We start from the raw sequence: 18,986 nt of genomic DNA, 5'->3' as shown, positions 1-18,986 counted from the left end.
TAAAAGTCAAGGTAAATACAGTTGTGCTCGTAAGTTTACTTTGGCAGAATTAGATTTATTGGCCATTTTTCAGAGAATATGAATAACACCAAAACTTTTCCTGCACTCATGGTTAGTGTTTGGCTGAAGCCATTTATTATCAATCAACTGTATTTACTCTTTTTAAATCATAATGACAACAGAAACTACCCAAATTGCCTTGATCAAAAGTTTACATATCCCAATTCCTAATACCGTGTATTGCACCCTTTAACATCAATGACAGCTTGAAGTCTTTTGTGGTATTTGTGGATGAGGCTCTTTATCTTCTCAGATGGTAAAGCTGCCTATTCCTCTTGGCCAAAGCCTCAGTTCCTGTAAATTCTTGGGCTGTTTTGCATGAACTGCATGTTTGCGATCTCCCAGAGTGGCTCACTGATATTGAGGTCAGGAGACTGAGATGGCCACTCCAGAACCTTCCCTTTATTCTGCTGTAGCCAATGACAGGTCGACTTGGTCTTGTGTTTTGGATCATTGTCATTTTGAAATGTCCAAGTACATCCCATACGCACCTTCCTGGCTGATGAATGCAAATGTTCCTCCAATGTTTTTTGATAACATATTGCATTCATCTTGCTATCAATTTTGACCACATTTTCTGTGCCTTTGTAGCTCACACATTCCCAAAAACATCAGCGATCCACCTTCGTGTTTCACAGTAGGAAGGGTGTACGTTTGATCATAAGCCCTTGTTGACTCCTCTCCAAATGAAGTGTTTATGGTTGTTGCCAAAAATTACAATTTTGGTTTCATCACTCCAAATGACTTTGTGCAGAAGGTTTGAGAATTAGTGTTTTTATGAGGCAAATCTAGAGGTGTCTCTTTCCCCCCCCAAATCTGCCTTATATTACCTATGGCATCTGTAGCGGAAGAGTGTTTTAGCAATGTCTATCATTATATTGGACCTGTTTTCTGGAGTTGCCCACATCCCATTATATATCTGCAGAGTGACATGACTTTAATTTATTTTAATGATTTTGACAGATTATAAGTAGCAGAGTGTTATATTATGTTAGTCATGACTAATATTTCAAACTTGCTGCTGACAGTCTTTAACAAATGGTTACTATGTGCTATGGTTACAAGTAAGGGCTAAATTTTTCCCCTTGCTGTAGACTTCAGATGTGACACCTCTGCAGGGTATTTTAGCGTATAAATTAGCATATAAATAGAAGCCATAGTGTTGGCTATGTTTTAAATAAGCTAAAGCAAAATATTATTATTCATATTGACAAGTGTTTTAAAACATACTGTAATTTATAGAGAACAAAATAAGCTTATGGCTGAAAGTTGACAGTGAGGAATGCAACCTGCTAACTTGTCTAGTCTGGGCAGTTGAAGCACTTTATTATAGAAGCGCTTTATTTGCAAACCTTGCTGTTTTATTTCATGTACCACTTAATGTGAATTATTTATGTACAAGCCACATGCTTTGCGGTGCAAAAATCAAACTATATAAATGTATTTGTTTCCAACAGGCAATTTATCTAGAAGAATCAAGGCTAGCTCAAATGTGGTCAACATAAGGTCATATTAAAATCATAAGCAATTTGCATCTGGTAATTGTCAGTTGATGGGGAAAAAGTGATATATTAAGTCTGGCCTGGAAAAAAAAAAAAAAAAAACGAACCAAAATCCAGGACCCAACTGCCAGAGACTAGGCAGTAGATATATATAAATTGTGCCCATAAGTTTACATACCCTGGCAGAATTTGTGATTTCTTGGCAATCTTTCAGAGAATATGAATGATAACTAATAAACTTTTATTTTACTCATGGTTAGTGTTTGGCTGAAGCCATTTATTATGAGTCAACTTTGTTTACTCTTTTTATATCATAATGGCAACAGAATCTACCCAAATGACCCTGATCAAAGTTTTACATACCCTAGTAATTTTGGCCTGATAACATGCACACAGGTTGACACAAACAGGTTTGAATGGCTATTAAAGGTAGCCATCCTCACCTATGATCTGTTTACTTGTTTGCTTGCCCCATCTCAATTCAGCTTGTAATTAGTGTGTGTATAAAAAGTCGAGTTTCTGGACTCCTGACAGACCCTTGCATCTGTCATCCAGTGCTGCACTGACGTTTCTGGATTCTGAGTCATGGGGAAAGCAAAATAATTGTCAAAGGATCTGCGGGAAAAAGTAGTTGAACTGTATAAAACATTAAAGGGATGTAAAAAGATATCCAAGGAATTGAGAATGCCAATCAGCATTTTTTGTGCCTCTGCATTTTTGGAAAGGGCCAGGGACTTTTTTAAATGCTAATTTGTTATTTTTTGTTTTGGTTCAATAGCCTTTGATGGAGAAGCTTCAGAAAAGCATGCTGTGCGTTACTGCGTCTTTTGTCGCAATTTGCGGTTTTAAATCTGCACAGCAACAAATTTGCCTTTAAAAAAAAAAAAAAAACAGAAATGCAAATTGCAGTGAAAACACGTCTTTAAAAACGCAAAAAGCACTGCAGAAATTCTCAAGGCAAACTGCATAGGTGTGAAAGTAGCCCTAGGGAGATCACACAATCAAATTAAAATGTGTATGGTGAGCAATGGACTCTGGGTCACCGGAGAACAAGCTTAAATGTATAGTCAAAGTTTTGTCTGTACCTGAGCCCCATCTCGATCCAGCGATTTTGCACGAGCGACTCGGCTGTCCCAGCCTCTCCCTCCTTGTTGGCTGAGATGGCAGCATTGGCCCCCTGCTGCTGTCAATCAAAGTCAGTAAACAATGAGGAGAGAGAGGGGGCAGGGCCGATCTGCTGCTCCGGGTCTGAATGGACACAGAGCAGCGGCTTGGCTCAGGTGCCCCCATAGACAGCTGTTTGCTGTGGAGGCAAGAGGGAGGGACCCGAGAAGAGAATGGTCGAGACTGCTCTGTGCAAAACCACTGCACAGAGCAGGTAAGTATAACATGTTTGTTATTTTTAAACAAAAAACAAAACTTTAATATTGCTTTAAGTATCATTATCTATGTGCACATTTGCAGGTGAGCAAGTGGGGATAGGGGCGCTTAAACATCTTTTTCAATTCTATTTATTTGATTATATTATAATTTCATATATTTTTTTTATTTCTATCACAAGGGATTAACTACATCCACTTTGATAGCTTGGGCAGTGACAGGTACCATTAACTGAGAGATCTGAGGTCTCTTAGACCCTTGATCCCTCCCCTGTCCTCAAAAGCAGGCAATCAAACTCAGATTGGTTTGATCGGCTGTCTCCCTGGATGGTAACGGTCAGGTAAACAAAGAACCAAAATTGATAGTGATGAAATACTTGTCCCTTCTGGCTTCATTCACCACAGAGGAGGCAAATGTATATATGCTCCTCTTTCTCCCAGTGGGAAGGGAGAGTCCGGGACTGGCGCTGGGGTGGCAGGTGGAGGGCCCTTCTAAGCCCCCGCAAAAAGTGATTGGAGGCTGTAGAGCTGCTTGGATCATTTTTACTATAAAGTCAATCCCAGCCGATACCAGGTATCATAGCTGCAGCCATTAACCTGGTATAGCCACTTCTCGCCCAAGAAGTGTGTATATGTACATTGGGCGGGAAGTGGTTAAGAATCTTCTGAATCCAGCCATTTAGGAGTGTTGGGTTCCTTGCCTCCTGATGAATGTTGTAGTTTCTCCTACAAGCTTTATGTCAACACATATCTTATTCCAGTAGCGGAAAACTAGATGGCAGACACTTTAAATTGTTAGCAGCTGAACTTGGGAGAATTGGCTCTTTACTCAATAATGGTCTGCATACCTTCTTGTGGACAAGCCCTGGTAATTCTGTAGGCTTTGTACTTTTTGATGTATGTATTCCCTACCCTCAAGTTGATCCCACATCTCCTGAAAAGGATCAAATTGGAAGACATCCAAACCCCTCTTTTGTGAGTTAATACTTGGGGGTAATCTTTCTGGTGGCAGTCATTTCATTTTCTAGTCCAGGCTCTCCAGATGTCGTGTCTAATTCTTAATCCTGCTTCTCAGTCACTAATACTGAGCAAATAAGATTCAGAGAATATCATTTGATACAAGCTGTTGTAACCATGCAACGGGTTTGCAAACCCTCATCTTGCTCTTTATCATTGTGCTTAAAAGGCCTTTTTACAATGGTGAACTGTCAACAACAAGGCTTTGGCCAATTGCTTAGGTCCTCTGCTACCTGCATTGGATCTTGATCAATGTCTGACAATAAGCACTATCAAGGTCAGATCTGATCTTACCTTTCACGCAGGCTTTCTGATCAGGTACGCCTGTCAGTTTCTCAGGCAGAGCTGATGAGAGCCTCCATTCACCTATATTAAGTGGCGGATGTCAGTGGTGAAATGTGTGCTGACATCCGCTGATATCTGATCCAGATGGATGGTGACCCTGTTTTCCATCCATCTGCAGGGTCGGATTGGATGGGATCGGATGAAAACGGGACAGGCGGTTTGTTTTCACCCGTTATTCCCAAAGAGGAGAGGAGAGTGGGGCTCTGACGGGTCAGTTTCTGCACAGTGAGGGATCAATTCTCCTCTGAGTTAAAGCGGAGTCCGTTGGGGCGGACCGCCTGTATGAAAGAGTCCTTATTCTTGTTCCAGAGCCCAATGGTGTTTTTATTCCTTTCATTTCTCAGCCACTTCCTTTTTTTTTTTTTTTTTTTTCTTTTTGGCAGTTTAGTGTATTGACTTCCTTTTTACATTTTCATTGTTTTAATACTTCCCCCTCCCTTTAAGAGATCAGGCCAAACTATGTGCCTGTTGCCTACTCAGATTGTTGGTGTAATCATTTCTCTGAGGGGTATGATATAAATTTGGATTAAATATTGATTTCAGCAAACGTGGTAAATTAGCAGGACTTGTTTTGATTTTGAGAAACATTCTCTGACTGGAGGTCTGTGGGATACAAAACAGAATACAAAATGCTCACGTATATATTGACCTTTTCTAAAATCTGCTTTCTGTCCTTGAATTTCAGATCTTTTTTTCTGAGTTTATTGCCAGTGCATGCAGATTAAAGTGAAATCCACCCTTCAAATACAATTTAACATCCTTCTGCTACAGTTGACATTTTCCTAGCAGTATGTTAGCATGGTTAGTTTCTAGCAGGAGTAATACGAATATGTTGTTAGATGTATTGTGCTATATGTCTGCTGATCTTTGGTCATATCTTTATAAATGTGTGTGTGTGTGTGTGTATGTTTTTTATATATACAAAACAAATAATAGATATCGAATGAGAAGTAGTAACAACTTTTGTCTAATGTATTTCTAAATAAAATAACATATACAAATACAGTGCAATCTGTGAACATATTTAAAAAAAATATTCATATGGGTTTGTTAAAACTGGAGACATTTTTTTTTCCCAGTTAGCTATCAGTTTATAGGGAAAATTAGCAAATTCTTACAAATATATGATGGGCATTAACGTACTTCCGACGTGGGGGCTAGGGGGATGATAAAAAACGTGGTCTCAGCTACTTGTCTTTAGCAACCGGCCACCCTCCCAATCACCCATCTAAAGAGACATAAGACTAGAGCCTAACGGGTGTATACAGTATATCCTAAACAGGACTGTTTCCATGCTCCATTTAGAACCACTCTGCTTACAATGTATTAGTTGACTGTTCAGTGTTCTTTGAAAGCCAGCACCACCTTGAATTTTGATTGCTGTTAAAATCAGTGGCTGTGGCTTGTCATTTTCATCACTCTGGGACTGGTGTTACAAAGCAAAATGGTGGTCTCACTTCTTGCTGGGTTTTCTCCATAATTAGAATGACTAAATAATTCGAGTATTCCAAGTGCAAGAGTTTTTTTTAGGACCTTTGAGAGAGAACAGAAGGGCACACACTTGTGCACATCCGGGCCTATTTAAAAGTGAAATATCACAAAAGGAATGTCTGTGATTTTTATGCATAACAAGTCAGTTTTTTTTTTTGTTTTCTACCAATTTAGCTGTTCATGGTTTTCTGTCTTTAGGAGGATATGAATTTAATCGAAGATCGAAAAGCGCCATTAAGGGAGAAAGACTTGGCCATCAAAAAAGAGATGGTCATGCAGTACATGAGCACTGCTTCACAAGCCGTGAGTATATTTTGTGAAAGTATGCAAGATATCTTTGGGTTTTCATGTTATTTATTGAAATAAAAAAATCACTTGTTCAAATCAGTTGAAATAAAATGTGTTATTTTTTCACTGTTTTTTTAAATCGGATTTAATTTAATTTAATTAACATGACTTTTTTTATACAAATTGGTTTTAAACAGCAAAAACATACATGCAGCACATAAAAAAAAATAAAAAAAAGTAAAAGCGCAACACCACTGTACATAGTTGTATGTGAAATTGAAATAACAAATGTCTGACCATGTAAATAAATCTCATATAAGTGCCTTAAGTATCTCCTAAAATCCCCATGGTAATGCACATTAATTATGCCACAACATAAATAATAAAATGCATAGTGCCAATTAAAGTCCATTTCAGTAGAAATGTAATGCATTAATAATGACATGAGTAACGTATATAATCCAACGTGCACAAACATATGACACGCAAACGTGCTCCACCTCTGTTTTGTCCACCTCCAGTCTTCACTGCCGCTTACCTCAACAGTCGACCTACACACTGGTAAGGTCAAAACAAGCTGTCCCAGACACCTGGGTATATGTGCAGTCTTTAAGGAGCAGGTAAGAACAGATTTTCAAAACCATGCTACTAGGTGTATGTCGCTCAACTTCTGAGCATGATGACGTCACGTGGCACCGCCCCTGACGTGTTTTCGCCACATGCTTTGTGACTTCCTCATAGGGACAGAGCATGTTGAGGAAATGCATCAGGGGCAGTGCCACATACGTCATCACACCCGGAATGCATACAATTTCTACTCAAATTATAATTTTTTAATCACACTGTGTGGTTGAGTGTATTTTATTGTTTGTTGTGGTATAACTAATGTGGCGTTTGCATAGGATTTTATATGAGACACTTGTAGGAGATTAATTTACATATTTAGACATTTGTTATTTCAATTTCACATACAACTATGTACTTTCAATAGTTTTTTATTACGTTTTTCAAGAAAACACAGGACACAAAAGCATTGATACCTTCTGTTGTACAGTAGACTTAATATATAGAAAAAATTTGATCATATGTACTGCATCATACAATGGGTGTTATTTTTGTGGTAATGAAACTTAGATACCCCTCCTGCCCCGACACCTTTTCTGGGACAAAATGTGTTGTGGGCAGTTGGGCTCATCACGTTCCCTATTGGAATGCAATACTATATGCAGAGTTATGTGTTCAAAAGCTCTTCGTATACATTCGTACACTGTATAGTATGCATTTTTATCTATATATAGAGTACAGTAGGGTTCAATAACTAAAATAATTATAAAATAAAGAAAGACATAGTAAACACATTTGTGCAGCTGTTGGCTTTGATAGAGCAAATATGTGCGTGCGGGACCGTCCAAAGGGAAGCAGGTTAGTAAAGTCAACCTTGGTTTATATGAAAGAAAGGTGGGTTGTTTTATGTCTCTTAAATTAGTTTCTATCTGATATTTAGAGATGTTTATTTGGATTTAGATCTCCTATACCAGTGTAACCATGGTTCCATTTGCCATTCGCCAAAGGAAACATTATTTCATAAGTGGCGTATTTTTGGATGGTTTGAATCACTTTGCTATTGTAGGGGGACTATTGTCTTTTCAGTGTTTGTTTAGTGTCCAGTCGAGTCGCTAGGGAGAATATGTACTAATATGGTCCTCAGCTGATCAGGGATGGTGTAAATTCCTAGTGAACTAGTGCCAATCCCGGGGATAGAAAAATATTAATCCCTAGACTTGGTTGACTACTCTTGATATTTCCCACCTGAATGAGGCAAGAAAGGGGCTTCCACAATGTATGGAACAATGAGCCCACTTCCCTGCAACGTCCTCCAGCATCCTGGAGAAGATTGAGGAGCAAATTTAGCTATCCGCTGAGGCCGTTAAATACCATCTCTGAGCTATTTGCTGAGTTAGTACCATATTTTCAGCGTATAGCACGCACCCTAAATTTAAGAGGGAAGTTTCAGGAAAAAACTTTTCCACAGCCTCCTGGCGTATAACACGCAGGCACAGTTTACCCCCTATTTTTCAGGGTAAAACAGTGAGTGTTATACGCCAATAAATACAGTAATTCCCACAGGTTGGCACTTCTGGTGGATGCATGTGTGATGGTTAGGGCTTTTTGCCAAGTGGAGGGTAGATAAATCACCCCAAAATCTGTTTCCCACTGTTTAAATGGAAACGTTTTCACAAAAGTGTCCGTTTGATTGAGAATGGAGTAGAATTGGATATGCCCTTTCTTTTAGTGGATTGGAACTGTACAATACGCCATGGTAGTGCCAGTGTCGTATTTTTTGTTATGTAGAAAGTGTTGAACCTGTAAGTACTTATAGTAGTCTTGGTTTGGGTTTGCATATTCAATTTGTAGGAATCGGAAAGTTTTAATAGATGGGCCCTAATAAGAGATCCTCTACTGTTGATATACCTCTGTTTGATGACATATATTAAATGTGATAGAGAATAGGGAATGGGAGATGGTACCCTTTGTATGCTCAGACAATAAGTCCAAGAGTTGTTGCTATTGCTGCTTTAATAGTGGGTAAGAGTGAAGTTTGGGAGATTTTACTAAAACAGTTTGCTATGGGAGCGTTCTAGGTCTGTGTTGTTGTTGGATGGGAACCATCCTTTTTAGTTGAGTGACAATTGCAGCTTTTTGATAATCATTGATTACCACATGTCCCCATTCCTCCAGCGTTTCTAGTGAGGATAAAGATACTGAAAGCCCCTCCTTGCTTTCCTCCCTTTGCCAGAGGTAACAGTTGAGTAACGATTGTGCTTTTAGAAAAAAGGTTTGGGGACAGGAATTAGAAGGGTTCTAAATAGAGAATTTGGGGAAGCAGTAAGCATTTTAAATTATGCTAACCTACCAGACCAGGTTAGTTCACTTTTTCCAGATTTACAAGTTTTGATTTTAGGGGGTGAGAAAGAGAAGGTAATTTACTGCGGGCTAGGTCTTTTGTCTGAGAGGTGAGAGTGATACCCAAGTATTTATACCTGTTTGTTTCCATACATAGGGAAAAGAGGAGGTCAGTTTTATTTTTGATGGAACTGGGGAACACCCAGGTCTAGGATATGAGATTTGAAGTCATTAACTTTGCAGTGGGACAACCTGTAAAATAAAGTTAATACATTGTGTAATGCAGGGTTTGACAATTTGCTTGGAATCTAGGAGCCAGCTAAAAAAAGTTAGGAGCCAGAAAAAGCGCCTGTCCCGCCGAGAGCTCGCACGCAGAAGTGAACGCAAACCTGAGTAGCGCCCGCATATGTAAACGTTGTTCAAACCACATGTGAGGTATCGCTGCGATCGGTAGAGCGAGAGCAATAATTCTAGCCCTAGACCTCCTCTGTAAATCAAAACATACAACCTGTAGAATTTTTTCAACGTCGCCTTTGGAGATTTTAATTGTTTTTTTTTATTACATTTTATTTTTTCCGCATTTGTGGCGTTAATATTTTCTTTACTCAAAAACTATTTTTTAAACTGTTTGTTTAAAAACATTAGTCATGCAAAAAAAAAATGTTTGCTGTATTCTAGTGCTGTAAACTACTGAAGTCTGTGAGCCAATACTATTCTGAAAATGCATTGCACACCCAAAGGGTCATCCAATACAAGCAGTCTTTTTGTGATGCCAACGTCCACCACCAGATGGCGCCAGGTCACAGAAGCAACCTTGGGCCTTCACAAGGATGCAAAGCCGCAGCTAAATTACCGGCCGCCGCGATCGCGCAGCGGGGGCACACAGAGACACAGGATCCTGTGCCTTCGTGCGCCCCTGCCGCAGCCGGTAATTGAGGCCGCGGCTTCGAAGGCCTTGTAGGCCGCAAAGCCGCGGCCTCAATACCGGCGGGCGCCAGATCACAATTTCTTGTCGCATTGCGATCTGGCGCCCGGATATTGCCGACCCCTGGTGTAATGAAGCCAGAGATCGCTAACATCAGTCAACATCAAAATTATGTCATCCACGAAAAGGCTGATAGTGTGCATGGTATTATTCACCCCCAAAACCAGAGATATTAGGGTAAGAATGTATGTAAATTGCCAATGGTTCCATCAGTAGGTAAAAATGAACGGTGAGAAGGGTGCAACCCTCAAGTCATGTGCCATTTGTTATGAGAAACGGGTTAGATAAGGCCTCAGATGTGAACACCTGTGCAGATGGTAGGGTGTAAAGTGCCATTATGGTCAAGTAAATGAGCCCTGGAATCCAAAGGCAGAGTGTGTTTGGGCCAAATATGTTCAATTTATTTGTGTTTTTTCCTGGGTTGGCAATGTGAATAATGTTAATGAGTCTACAAGTGGTATCAATAGTTTGTCGGTTTTAAGTGAAACAGGATTGGTCCTGGATGGCTTGGGCAATTGGCTTTAACATACATTTTTAAGTCATTATTTAATAATGATATTGGACAGATAATAATGATATTGGGGAGAGACAGGGTCATTCCCTGGCTTGGGTAGAGTCACTATGATTGCTTTAAGCATCCCAGGAGGGAAGGCAGAAGAGGCGAGCAGCAGCGTTGTAGATGTTTTCATATAAGTGGCTAAGATGTGTTTGAAGGTTTTATAATATTTTCCTGTAAATCCATCTGGACCAGGGGAGTTGTTGTTGGGTAGCAAATCTATCATTTGAAATTTCGTGTGTTTGTAAAAGGAGAATTTAGGGGGTTGTACGGTTTTCAGGAGTTTTTAGGTTATTGAGAAAATTATTGATAATTTTCTGGGGTGGGCGGAGATGTGTCAATATCCGAATTGGGATTATAGAGTGATTCGAAATAATAATCGCTAAAAGCGTTTGCTACCGCTTTTGGATGGAAGAGGTTTGTCTTTGGTTTTTGGATGCAAGATGAAAGAGATGCTTGTTTTATACCTTATCCCTTTTAGGCGCTGAGCTAAGAGCTTCCTGGCTCTATTGCCGTTGGTGTAATATGACAAAACGATCTAAAAGAAGTAAGCTGAATTCTTGTCTTGCATAGTTTAAATTTTTGCTTTATACTAGAGATGGGTGTTTAAATTTTGTTTTGGGATTCAAATACTTGGATTTCTTGGGTGAGATCATTTCTAAGTTGGAGTTCGCTGCCCCTTCATTCTGGCCCCAGTTTGATAGGTTCCTCTGATGGCAGCCATGGGGCATTCAACAATAGAAAAGCATTGTCTACAGAGGGAGCATTGCACATTTACTTTTTACATTTTGTGGTTTTGTTTTTATAGGTGCAGTAACGCATGACAGTTACAGCAGCAACCCAGCTATATATATAATCTCTATCTATCTCTATCTAATGTGTAGTATACAACTTTTTCTCACACAGGGAATAAATTAGTGGAATGCTCTATAGAAAATCCAGTATTGTTGTTCGTTTTTATTATTTTTATTATAATTAGTGGGAATGCTAAAATAGCATTCCCAGTATTGTTCGTTTTTTAGTATTATGGAATGCTGAATAGCATTCCCAGTATTGTTTATTCGTTTTTTATTATTCTTAGTGGGAATGCTCAATAGCATTCACAGTATATTATTAGTGGGAAGCGCTATAGCAATCCCAGTATTGTTGTTTAGTTTTTTTATTCTTATTAATTCTAATTTTATTATTCCGTACGTTTTTTTTGCTCTGCGTAACTTCTGCATACTTTCAGCTATTAAAACCATTCAACTTTTAAAATGTTCTAGCTCTTTCAGCTGATGATGGGACTTCTTCAAATTGTTTTCTACTATTTAACTTTTTAAAATATTAAGGCTTTCAGACACTTTTGTTAACATTGAAGTCAATGAAGAGCATGTGACAGTTTTTGATGGGGCAATTGGATAGGGGGCAGGTTTTTGATGGGGGGGCAGTTTGGGGGGCACTTTTTGATGGGGCAAAAGGATGGGGGCACTTTTTGATGGGGCAATAGGATGGAAGCAATTTTGATGGACAATAGGATGGGGGGCAATTTTTGATGGGGCAATTTCGATGGCAGTTTTTTAATGGACAATAGGATGGGGGCTGTTTTTGATGGGGGCAATTTGATGGTAGTTTGGTGTGTAATATGATGGGAGAAATTTGATGGCAGTTTTTGATGGTAGAAATTTGATGGGGCAATTTTAGGCTCCTGCAAAGGTTATTACTTTTAAAAAGATGCTAATTAGTGGGAATGCTGATTGCTCACTTCAACTTTTTCTTACAGATTTAAGCTATTCATCCAGTTGGCTTTAGCAATTCAGGCTATTCAGCCAGTTGGCTTTAGCAATTCAGCTATTCAGCATTCCCACACATTTTCTGCAGGAAATGCATTTTCTAGTTTTTAATTTAATTATTACGTACGTTTTTTGGCTCTGCATAACTTCTGCATACTTTCAGCTATTAAAACCATTCAACTTTTAAAATGTTCAGCTCTTTCAGCTAATGATGGGACTTCTTTAACTTTTTTTTTTAACATTGAAGTCAATAAGAGCATGCTTCAAATCCTTAAAATCTTCCCCGCTACCAAAAGTTTCAGCTCCTTCATACTTTCACCTACAGACACCAAACAAACATTAATGTTCACAAAATATTCAGCTATCCGGCTATATCTTTTCAGTTTGATATCTTTTACAGTTTTTGTGAAAAACCTGTTTAAGTTTAGTGTTATTTTCAGGAAATTTTAGCAATTAAACAGAGTGTCTATGGGGCTGGTTAGAGTGGATGATGTCATCGCTACAGCACAGAGCTTTAAAAAAAATTATCTTCATAGAGAAGGAACAAATTGCCCTCACGCCCACAAGATCTACTTGCCATACACAATTTATATATCAAAATGTAGGTATTTTTGTTTAGTTCCAGGCAATGTGCTCAGTTTTGTGATATGCCTTTTACTTTTGGCTGGTTGAGCTTCCAAATGGCAAGAGTTCTACACTTTCTTCCATTGACTGTAATGTATACAATTCTTCAGATTTCCCAGAAAACCGCACAGAGAACTTATTTTTTTAAATGCTGACATGCCCACCTTTTTAGGTTTATCAACATACATTTTATACCGATACGTTCACAAAGTTGCTGTTTCGATAGCATGTACTGTTGTGTATTTATTAAGGCTTGTTTGAAGGGTTCTCTCACTCATTAAGGTGTGATGATTAAAGGGGTTGTAAGGTAAATGTTTTTTTCCTAAATAGCTTCCTTTACCTCAGTGCAGTCCTCCTTCACTTCCTCATCCTTCCATTTTTTCCATTTTTCTTTTAAATGTCCTTATTTCTTCTGAGAATCCTCACTTTCTGTTCTTCTATCTGTAAGTACACACAGTAATGCAAGGCTTTCTCCCTGGTGTGGATAAAGCCTTTTGAGGGGGGAGGAGGCGAGCAGGAGTGTCGGGACACTCTCTACTTTGCAGATAGAGAACGGAGCTGTGTGTTAGTGGGTATCCTGACACTTTTGCTCGCCCCCTCCCCCCTCAAGAGGCTTTCTACACACCAGGGAGAAAGCCTTGCATTACTGTGTGAAGTTACAGGACAGAACAACAGGAAGTGAGGATTTCTCAGAAGAAATAAGGACATTTAAAAGAAAAATCGAAGGATGAGGTAAGTGAAGGAGGACTGCACTAAGGTAAAGGAAGCTATTTAGGGGATTTTTTTTAACCTTTACAACCCCTTTAATGATCAAAGAGAGGCTTTATAAGTTCTGAAGGAACAATGCTTGTATGTCCTAAAGATAGTGTAGTGGTCATGGTGAATGGCTTTGGTGTGAGCTTAGCAATTCAGCTATTCAGCATTCCCACGCATTTTCTGCAGGAAATGCATTTTCTAGTTATTGTTTAAATAAATATATATATATTTTTTTGAGTATCCCTTATTTGTACAGGGGGTAGCCCAGTGATTTTACTGTAGTAGTTATGCAGCATGTGCATCTTAATATTTTAGTAAGTTACACATAACCAATATCCACTTTCGTGTTCGTGTGAACCCAGCACAGCCAGGAAACTGACCATGCAGGGATGAATATGCTCTCATGCCTAGTATGGTCAGTTTTTGCAATTGAAAGCAGGGGAACTGGTAAGGATCACAAGGTATTTTGCACAAGGGAAGACATACAAGGAACCGGTTATCTTTTGACATTGGTACATGGCACAACAACACATATCAAGAATATGAAATGTTTGGGGTAACATGCATTTTTAAGCTTGTTTGGTTGGTCGTCTTCTATTGATCACAGGAGTGCATTCGTTTTTCACTCCTTTGGACCTGTTTAAAGCAGAGAGTGACTGACTTCCGCTCTCTGCTCATGTCACAGAAATCAGTCCAGGCACCCCATCATCCCGACAAGGCAAGTCTGGGATCCGCCTGGATCTCGGCGAGCCGAGGAGGAGCAGAGGGGAGCTGTGAGATCCGAGCCATTGGCGATGTTTGATAACTCGGTTTTTTGTGTTGGGGCGCCAGGGGACACACGCAGCTTAGCTCTACATAAAGGAGGACTCTGTATCGGAAAAAAATTAGTGTACTATCAACATTTAAGTGCAAGTTTTTCTTCTTCCTATTCTCCCCCTAAAACCCACTACTGTGGAATCTTGTCTCCATAGCGCTGCCAGCAGTTCTACAGAGATTGAAAATAATAAAGTGGAACTTGTCTGGTTCCTCTATTCAGTTGACTAGGGGATTATTATTCCTTACTTTTATCTAGGATATTCAATACGATTAAATAAAACACTCCTTTTAATCAGTTAAAAGAAAAATTATGTTATTCTACAAGAGGATAAAGCTGCTAAAACCTTCATAGCTGCTACCCATACAACTCTCCAAAGGGCAGACCTCAGTTAAATATTTGTATAAGTTCAGGTCACAGCTGCAAAGTTATAAGCATAATCTTTAGTAACACCACCATTACCATTGAATGTGCTTTATTTTAAAGAAGCGCAGCTATACATATAAAAATAATTCTTAGAAACCTTCTTCAAAATTATTTGAAAGTCCTCTTATTTAACTATTTAATAGCAGTCATCTTCATCTTTAATAATATCTTCTCTGTCCATTTTATATAATGACATCTGCTCAAACAGAGTAAAAAATGACATTTGCATCTATTGATATTATACTCTCTCGGGATACTGAAAACGGTCATTATACTATGCCATGTCCCCCCAAATGCAGCCATGTCCCCAAATGTAGCCTTGTCCCCCAAGAGAAAGAGAAGACCCGCCGCAGCCGCCATCTAGTTGTTTAGCGCAGTGAACATTACAGCTTTCATTTAAATAGCTGTGTGTTCTCCGCCGCGCCTCGTCATATATAGTCCCTCCCCTTGTCCGGGCACTTTGATAGACAGATCACCCATCCAATCCTGGGATGGGTGATCTGTCTATCAAAGTGCCGGGACAAGGGGGAGGGGGCTATATATGACGAGGCGCGGAGGGGAACACACAGCTATTCAAATGAAAGCTGTAATGTTCCCCGCGCTGATCAACTAGATGGCGGCGGCAGGGGGAGGGCTTGGCATTCTCTTTGGGGACTAGACGGCGGCAGGTGCAGCAGCTCTTCTCCATTAGTGACATACCGAGGACTGCTCTGCTCCACTCTCCGCCCCCTCTCCACCCCGCTTCTCCACCTGCTCTCCGCACGCTCTCTGGAAAAAAGTATCGGTGAAGCATCGGGAGCATTTGCGCGAGTTTCAAGTAGTCGCGCAAATGCTCAGTATCGATATCGCGACGACCCTAATGGAAACCCTCCCAACCCATACTGATCACTTTGTAAAACACTCACTGTATCCCTCACTACACCCCCCACCCCACAAAACACTGCACCCTCACCCTATACCGATCTCTTCTTTCCTACGGCTCGCACCACTCTGGAGACCTCTAGTCAGGAAAAGAGATGGAGTGCAGTTGGTATCACTCTGCGTGGGACAGGAGCCAGTGCTACAGAGGAGCCATCGGCTTATACAGCTCTGGCTCCCTACTACAGCTCTAACTTTACGTTAAGTAGTCCCTCTGCATGCACTCTGTTTGATGCTCTGGGATGGCAGATCAGCAAGCCAAGACTGTGATCTACGAGTCACCTGACCTGTTACTGGTAGATCGCGATTTACAGGTTGCTGACCCCCAAGCTACAGCGTGATACTTGGTAAAGGTGTTTTTTTTTCTAGCGGCTCAGTGAAAATTAATTTTCTATAACTTGAACAAACTCTGGTGACAAAAGATTGGGGATCAATGTCCCGGGTTCTGTTTCTTTGGTTCTGCACAACCCTACCCAAAACATCTTTGCTAGTCACAGAGAAGAATACCAACTCTGAATGATAAGCCTAATTGAACTTTAAGAATGTCTGCCAGGCCAGTTAAAGGGGTTGTAAAGGTTTGTTTTTTATTTTCTCAATAGGTTCCTTTTTTTTCTTTGTCTGAATTCCTCACTTTCTGTTCCTCCTCAGTAAGGTTTTCAGTAAGCTGTTCTGACTGACTAAGCACCGCTCGGATGATGGTGGCAAGTTTACTGAGGAGAAACAGGAAGTGAGAAATTCAGACAAATTTTTTGGGGGGAAATCGAAGGAAAGGTAAGTGAACCAACAATGCACTAGCTTAAAGGAACCTATTTAGAAACAAATGAACCTTTACAACCCCTTTAAAGGCAGTCCTTAGACTGATTACAGAATACTGTAAGACGTCATCTGAGAGGCAAACAGACATTCATTAGCATTTACCTAGCATTTTTTTGTTTTTTCCGAGTGCCTTATTCCCCAGTAACATTGTTTTATTGCTAGTTGCTCTTTCCATCAAATATATTTCCTCTCAATAACATGGCTTCATTGCCTGTTGCTCCTGCCATCAAGTCTATTCTTTTTCCAATTTCTGTAATAGGGTGTAGCAACCTGTTTGTTTTGCAATGAAGTCGTACAGCTGTTTTGTCACCCTGTGGCAAAGGTAATCCTTGTTCAATATATAGTTTAAATGGACTTGGGTTAGAAGACAAACACATGAAATCCCAACTCCAGCTAACTATTTCAAGGCAGTTACTAGACTTTTTTATGTCATATAAACAATACCTGACCATTGTAGGCACCCCTGTCAGCCCAGTGCCTGTTAACAAATGTATTTTTTTCCTTCTGTTGCTGTATCTTTATTATTGTACACAATTTATATAACGCCAACAGTTTACGCAAGCGCTTTACAATGTATAGGGGAGACAACATAATTACAGTACAGTTCAATACAGAAGGAGCAGGAGGACCTTGCTCGAAGAGCTTACATTCTAAAGGGAGGGGGGTGGTGATACTAAAGTTAATAGCTGTGGAGAATGATTTGATGGGGGTGGCTCAGGGACAGTTGTTAGGTGGGTGTGGGATAGGCTTCCCTGAATAAATGAGTTTCCAGGGATCTTCTAAAGGTGGAGAGGTTAGGGGCTGATCGGACATACTGGGGCATGGAGTTCCAGAAGATGGGAGAGACTCTGGAAAAGTTCTGAAAGCGAGCATGGGAGGAGGTAACAAGGGAGCTAGAGAGCAGGAGGTCATGGGAGGAACGGAGGGGACGATTTGGGCAATATCTGCAGATGAGGTTGGTGATGTAGATGAGGGCGATGTTGTGAATGGCCTTGTTTTGTTTTGAATTTTATATGGTGGGGTAGGGGAAGCCAGTGAAAGTATTGGAGAGAGCAGCCAGCAGCCAAGGAGTGAAAAAGTTGCTTTCTGTGTGTAATTTTGTGGTGTATAGTGTGAAATATCAGAAATGTATTTAAGCAGGCTGGACAATTTACTGAAAGGTTCACTTTTATATGCCACACACAATTCTCCTCTCCAGCTTTCTACATTTACTATTATTGTTCCACAGGAGTGACAAATCTCCATTTTAATTTTAAGTTGCTCTGTTCAGTGCTTGCACAGGGCTAAGAACTCTGTACCCACACAACATGACAACACTTGGGGCCTGGCAATTGTTCTTTCAGCACCCAGAGCTGCATAGTGGGAAGAAGGTGCAGTCACATCTTCTCTGTATTTCACTTTGTTGCAGATGGTCAGATTTAGCACAGGGCTGAAGAAAAGGTTGAGTATGGGATACTTATCCAGCAGGTGAAAATGTCTAGAGTGCTCTCCAAAATGATTGTCGCAGGAAATCATGTAGTAAATCATTTTAGTTTGAAAGTAAGCTTTCTCAGTCGTTCATTGAGGGAACACAGCCCTTCTGTTGATTATACAGCCACCTATAGAAGGATTGGGTACTATGTTGCAAATCAAAAAGGGGGCAACCTTCAGACTATAACTCCAACCTCTGATATGCATATAGTTATTTCAAGAGGACAGATGTCTTCTCACCAGCTCTGTTGAATCCAAATCTGGTAGCATTTTTTCACTGTGTATGATTGTCTGCTCAGGCACCCAGTATTTTCATAATGGGATAAAGGCGAGATACTCCCCTGTACTGGGTATTTCATTTAGATCCAAATAGCTAAATTTAGCAGAACAGTAAAGGGAAGAGGGAGTATGATTCCCATTCAGCCACTGGAAAGATCAGTGAAGGCTACAAAACAAAGGGTATTGGAGCATCCTATAGTCAAATTGTATTAAATAAACACTTCCGACCAATTATGATCTTGCTTGCAGTATATGTGCCTCTGTGCTGTACACATGTAAAGTTTGGGCAACATTTATATGTGTACATCCTTACAGCATAAATGGCCTCATTGGCAACCGCCACTGCTTAGCTAGATGGTGGGATACGGGGGCTTTCTGCTGCATGCATCTTGGCAACATAGGACGCCAACCCTACCGACAATGTCAAGAAAATTACAGAGGCAGTTCACTGTCAGCTCATCTCCTGATGGGTGGTGGGAGGAGCTGCTTCTGCCTGTTTAAAATGTAATGGGCTCGGCCAAACAAATTCTACAAAAGCATAAATAGCTTCTCCCACTGACTACCAGGAGTAAACACGATGGGTA

The 18,986-nt window shown here is 40.1% G+C and overlaps 1 protein-coding gene across 4 annotated transcripts in view; it reads left to right on the top strand.

Moving 5' to 3' along the window:
* DIAPH3 (diaphanous related formin 3) overlaps nucleotides 1-18,986 on the top strand; it is an 844,467-nt gene that overhangs the window by 144,010 nt on the left and 681,471 nt on the right. For all 4 annotated transcript variants that reach the window (XM_040341346.1, XM_040341345.1, XM_040341344.1 and 1 more), the window contains one exon: nucleotides 5,993-6,097. In XM_040341346.1, coding sequence (XP_040197280.1) covers nucleotides 5,993-6,097 — 105 coding nt within the window. The remainder of the gene's footprint in view (nucleotides 1-5,992; nucleotides 6,098-18,986) is intronic.

This window comes from Rana temporaria, chromosome 2 (assembly GCF_905171775.1).
Source record: "Rana temporaria chromosome 2, aRanTem1.1, whole genome shotgun sequence".
NCBI classification, from domain to species: Eukaryota; Metazoa; Chordata; class Amphibia; order Anura; family Ranidae; genus Rana; species Rana temporaria.
This window is presented reverse-complemented; position numbering and strand designations above follow the sequence as displayed.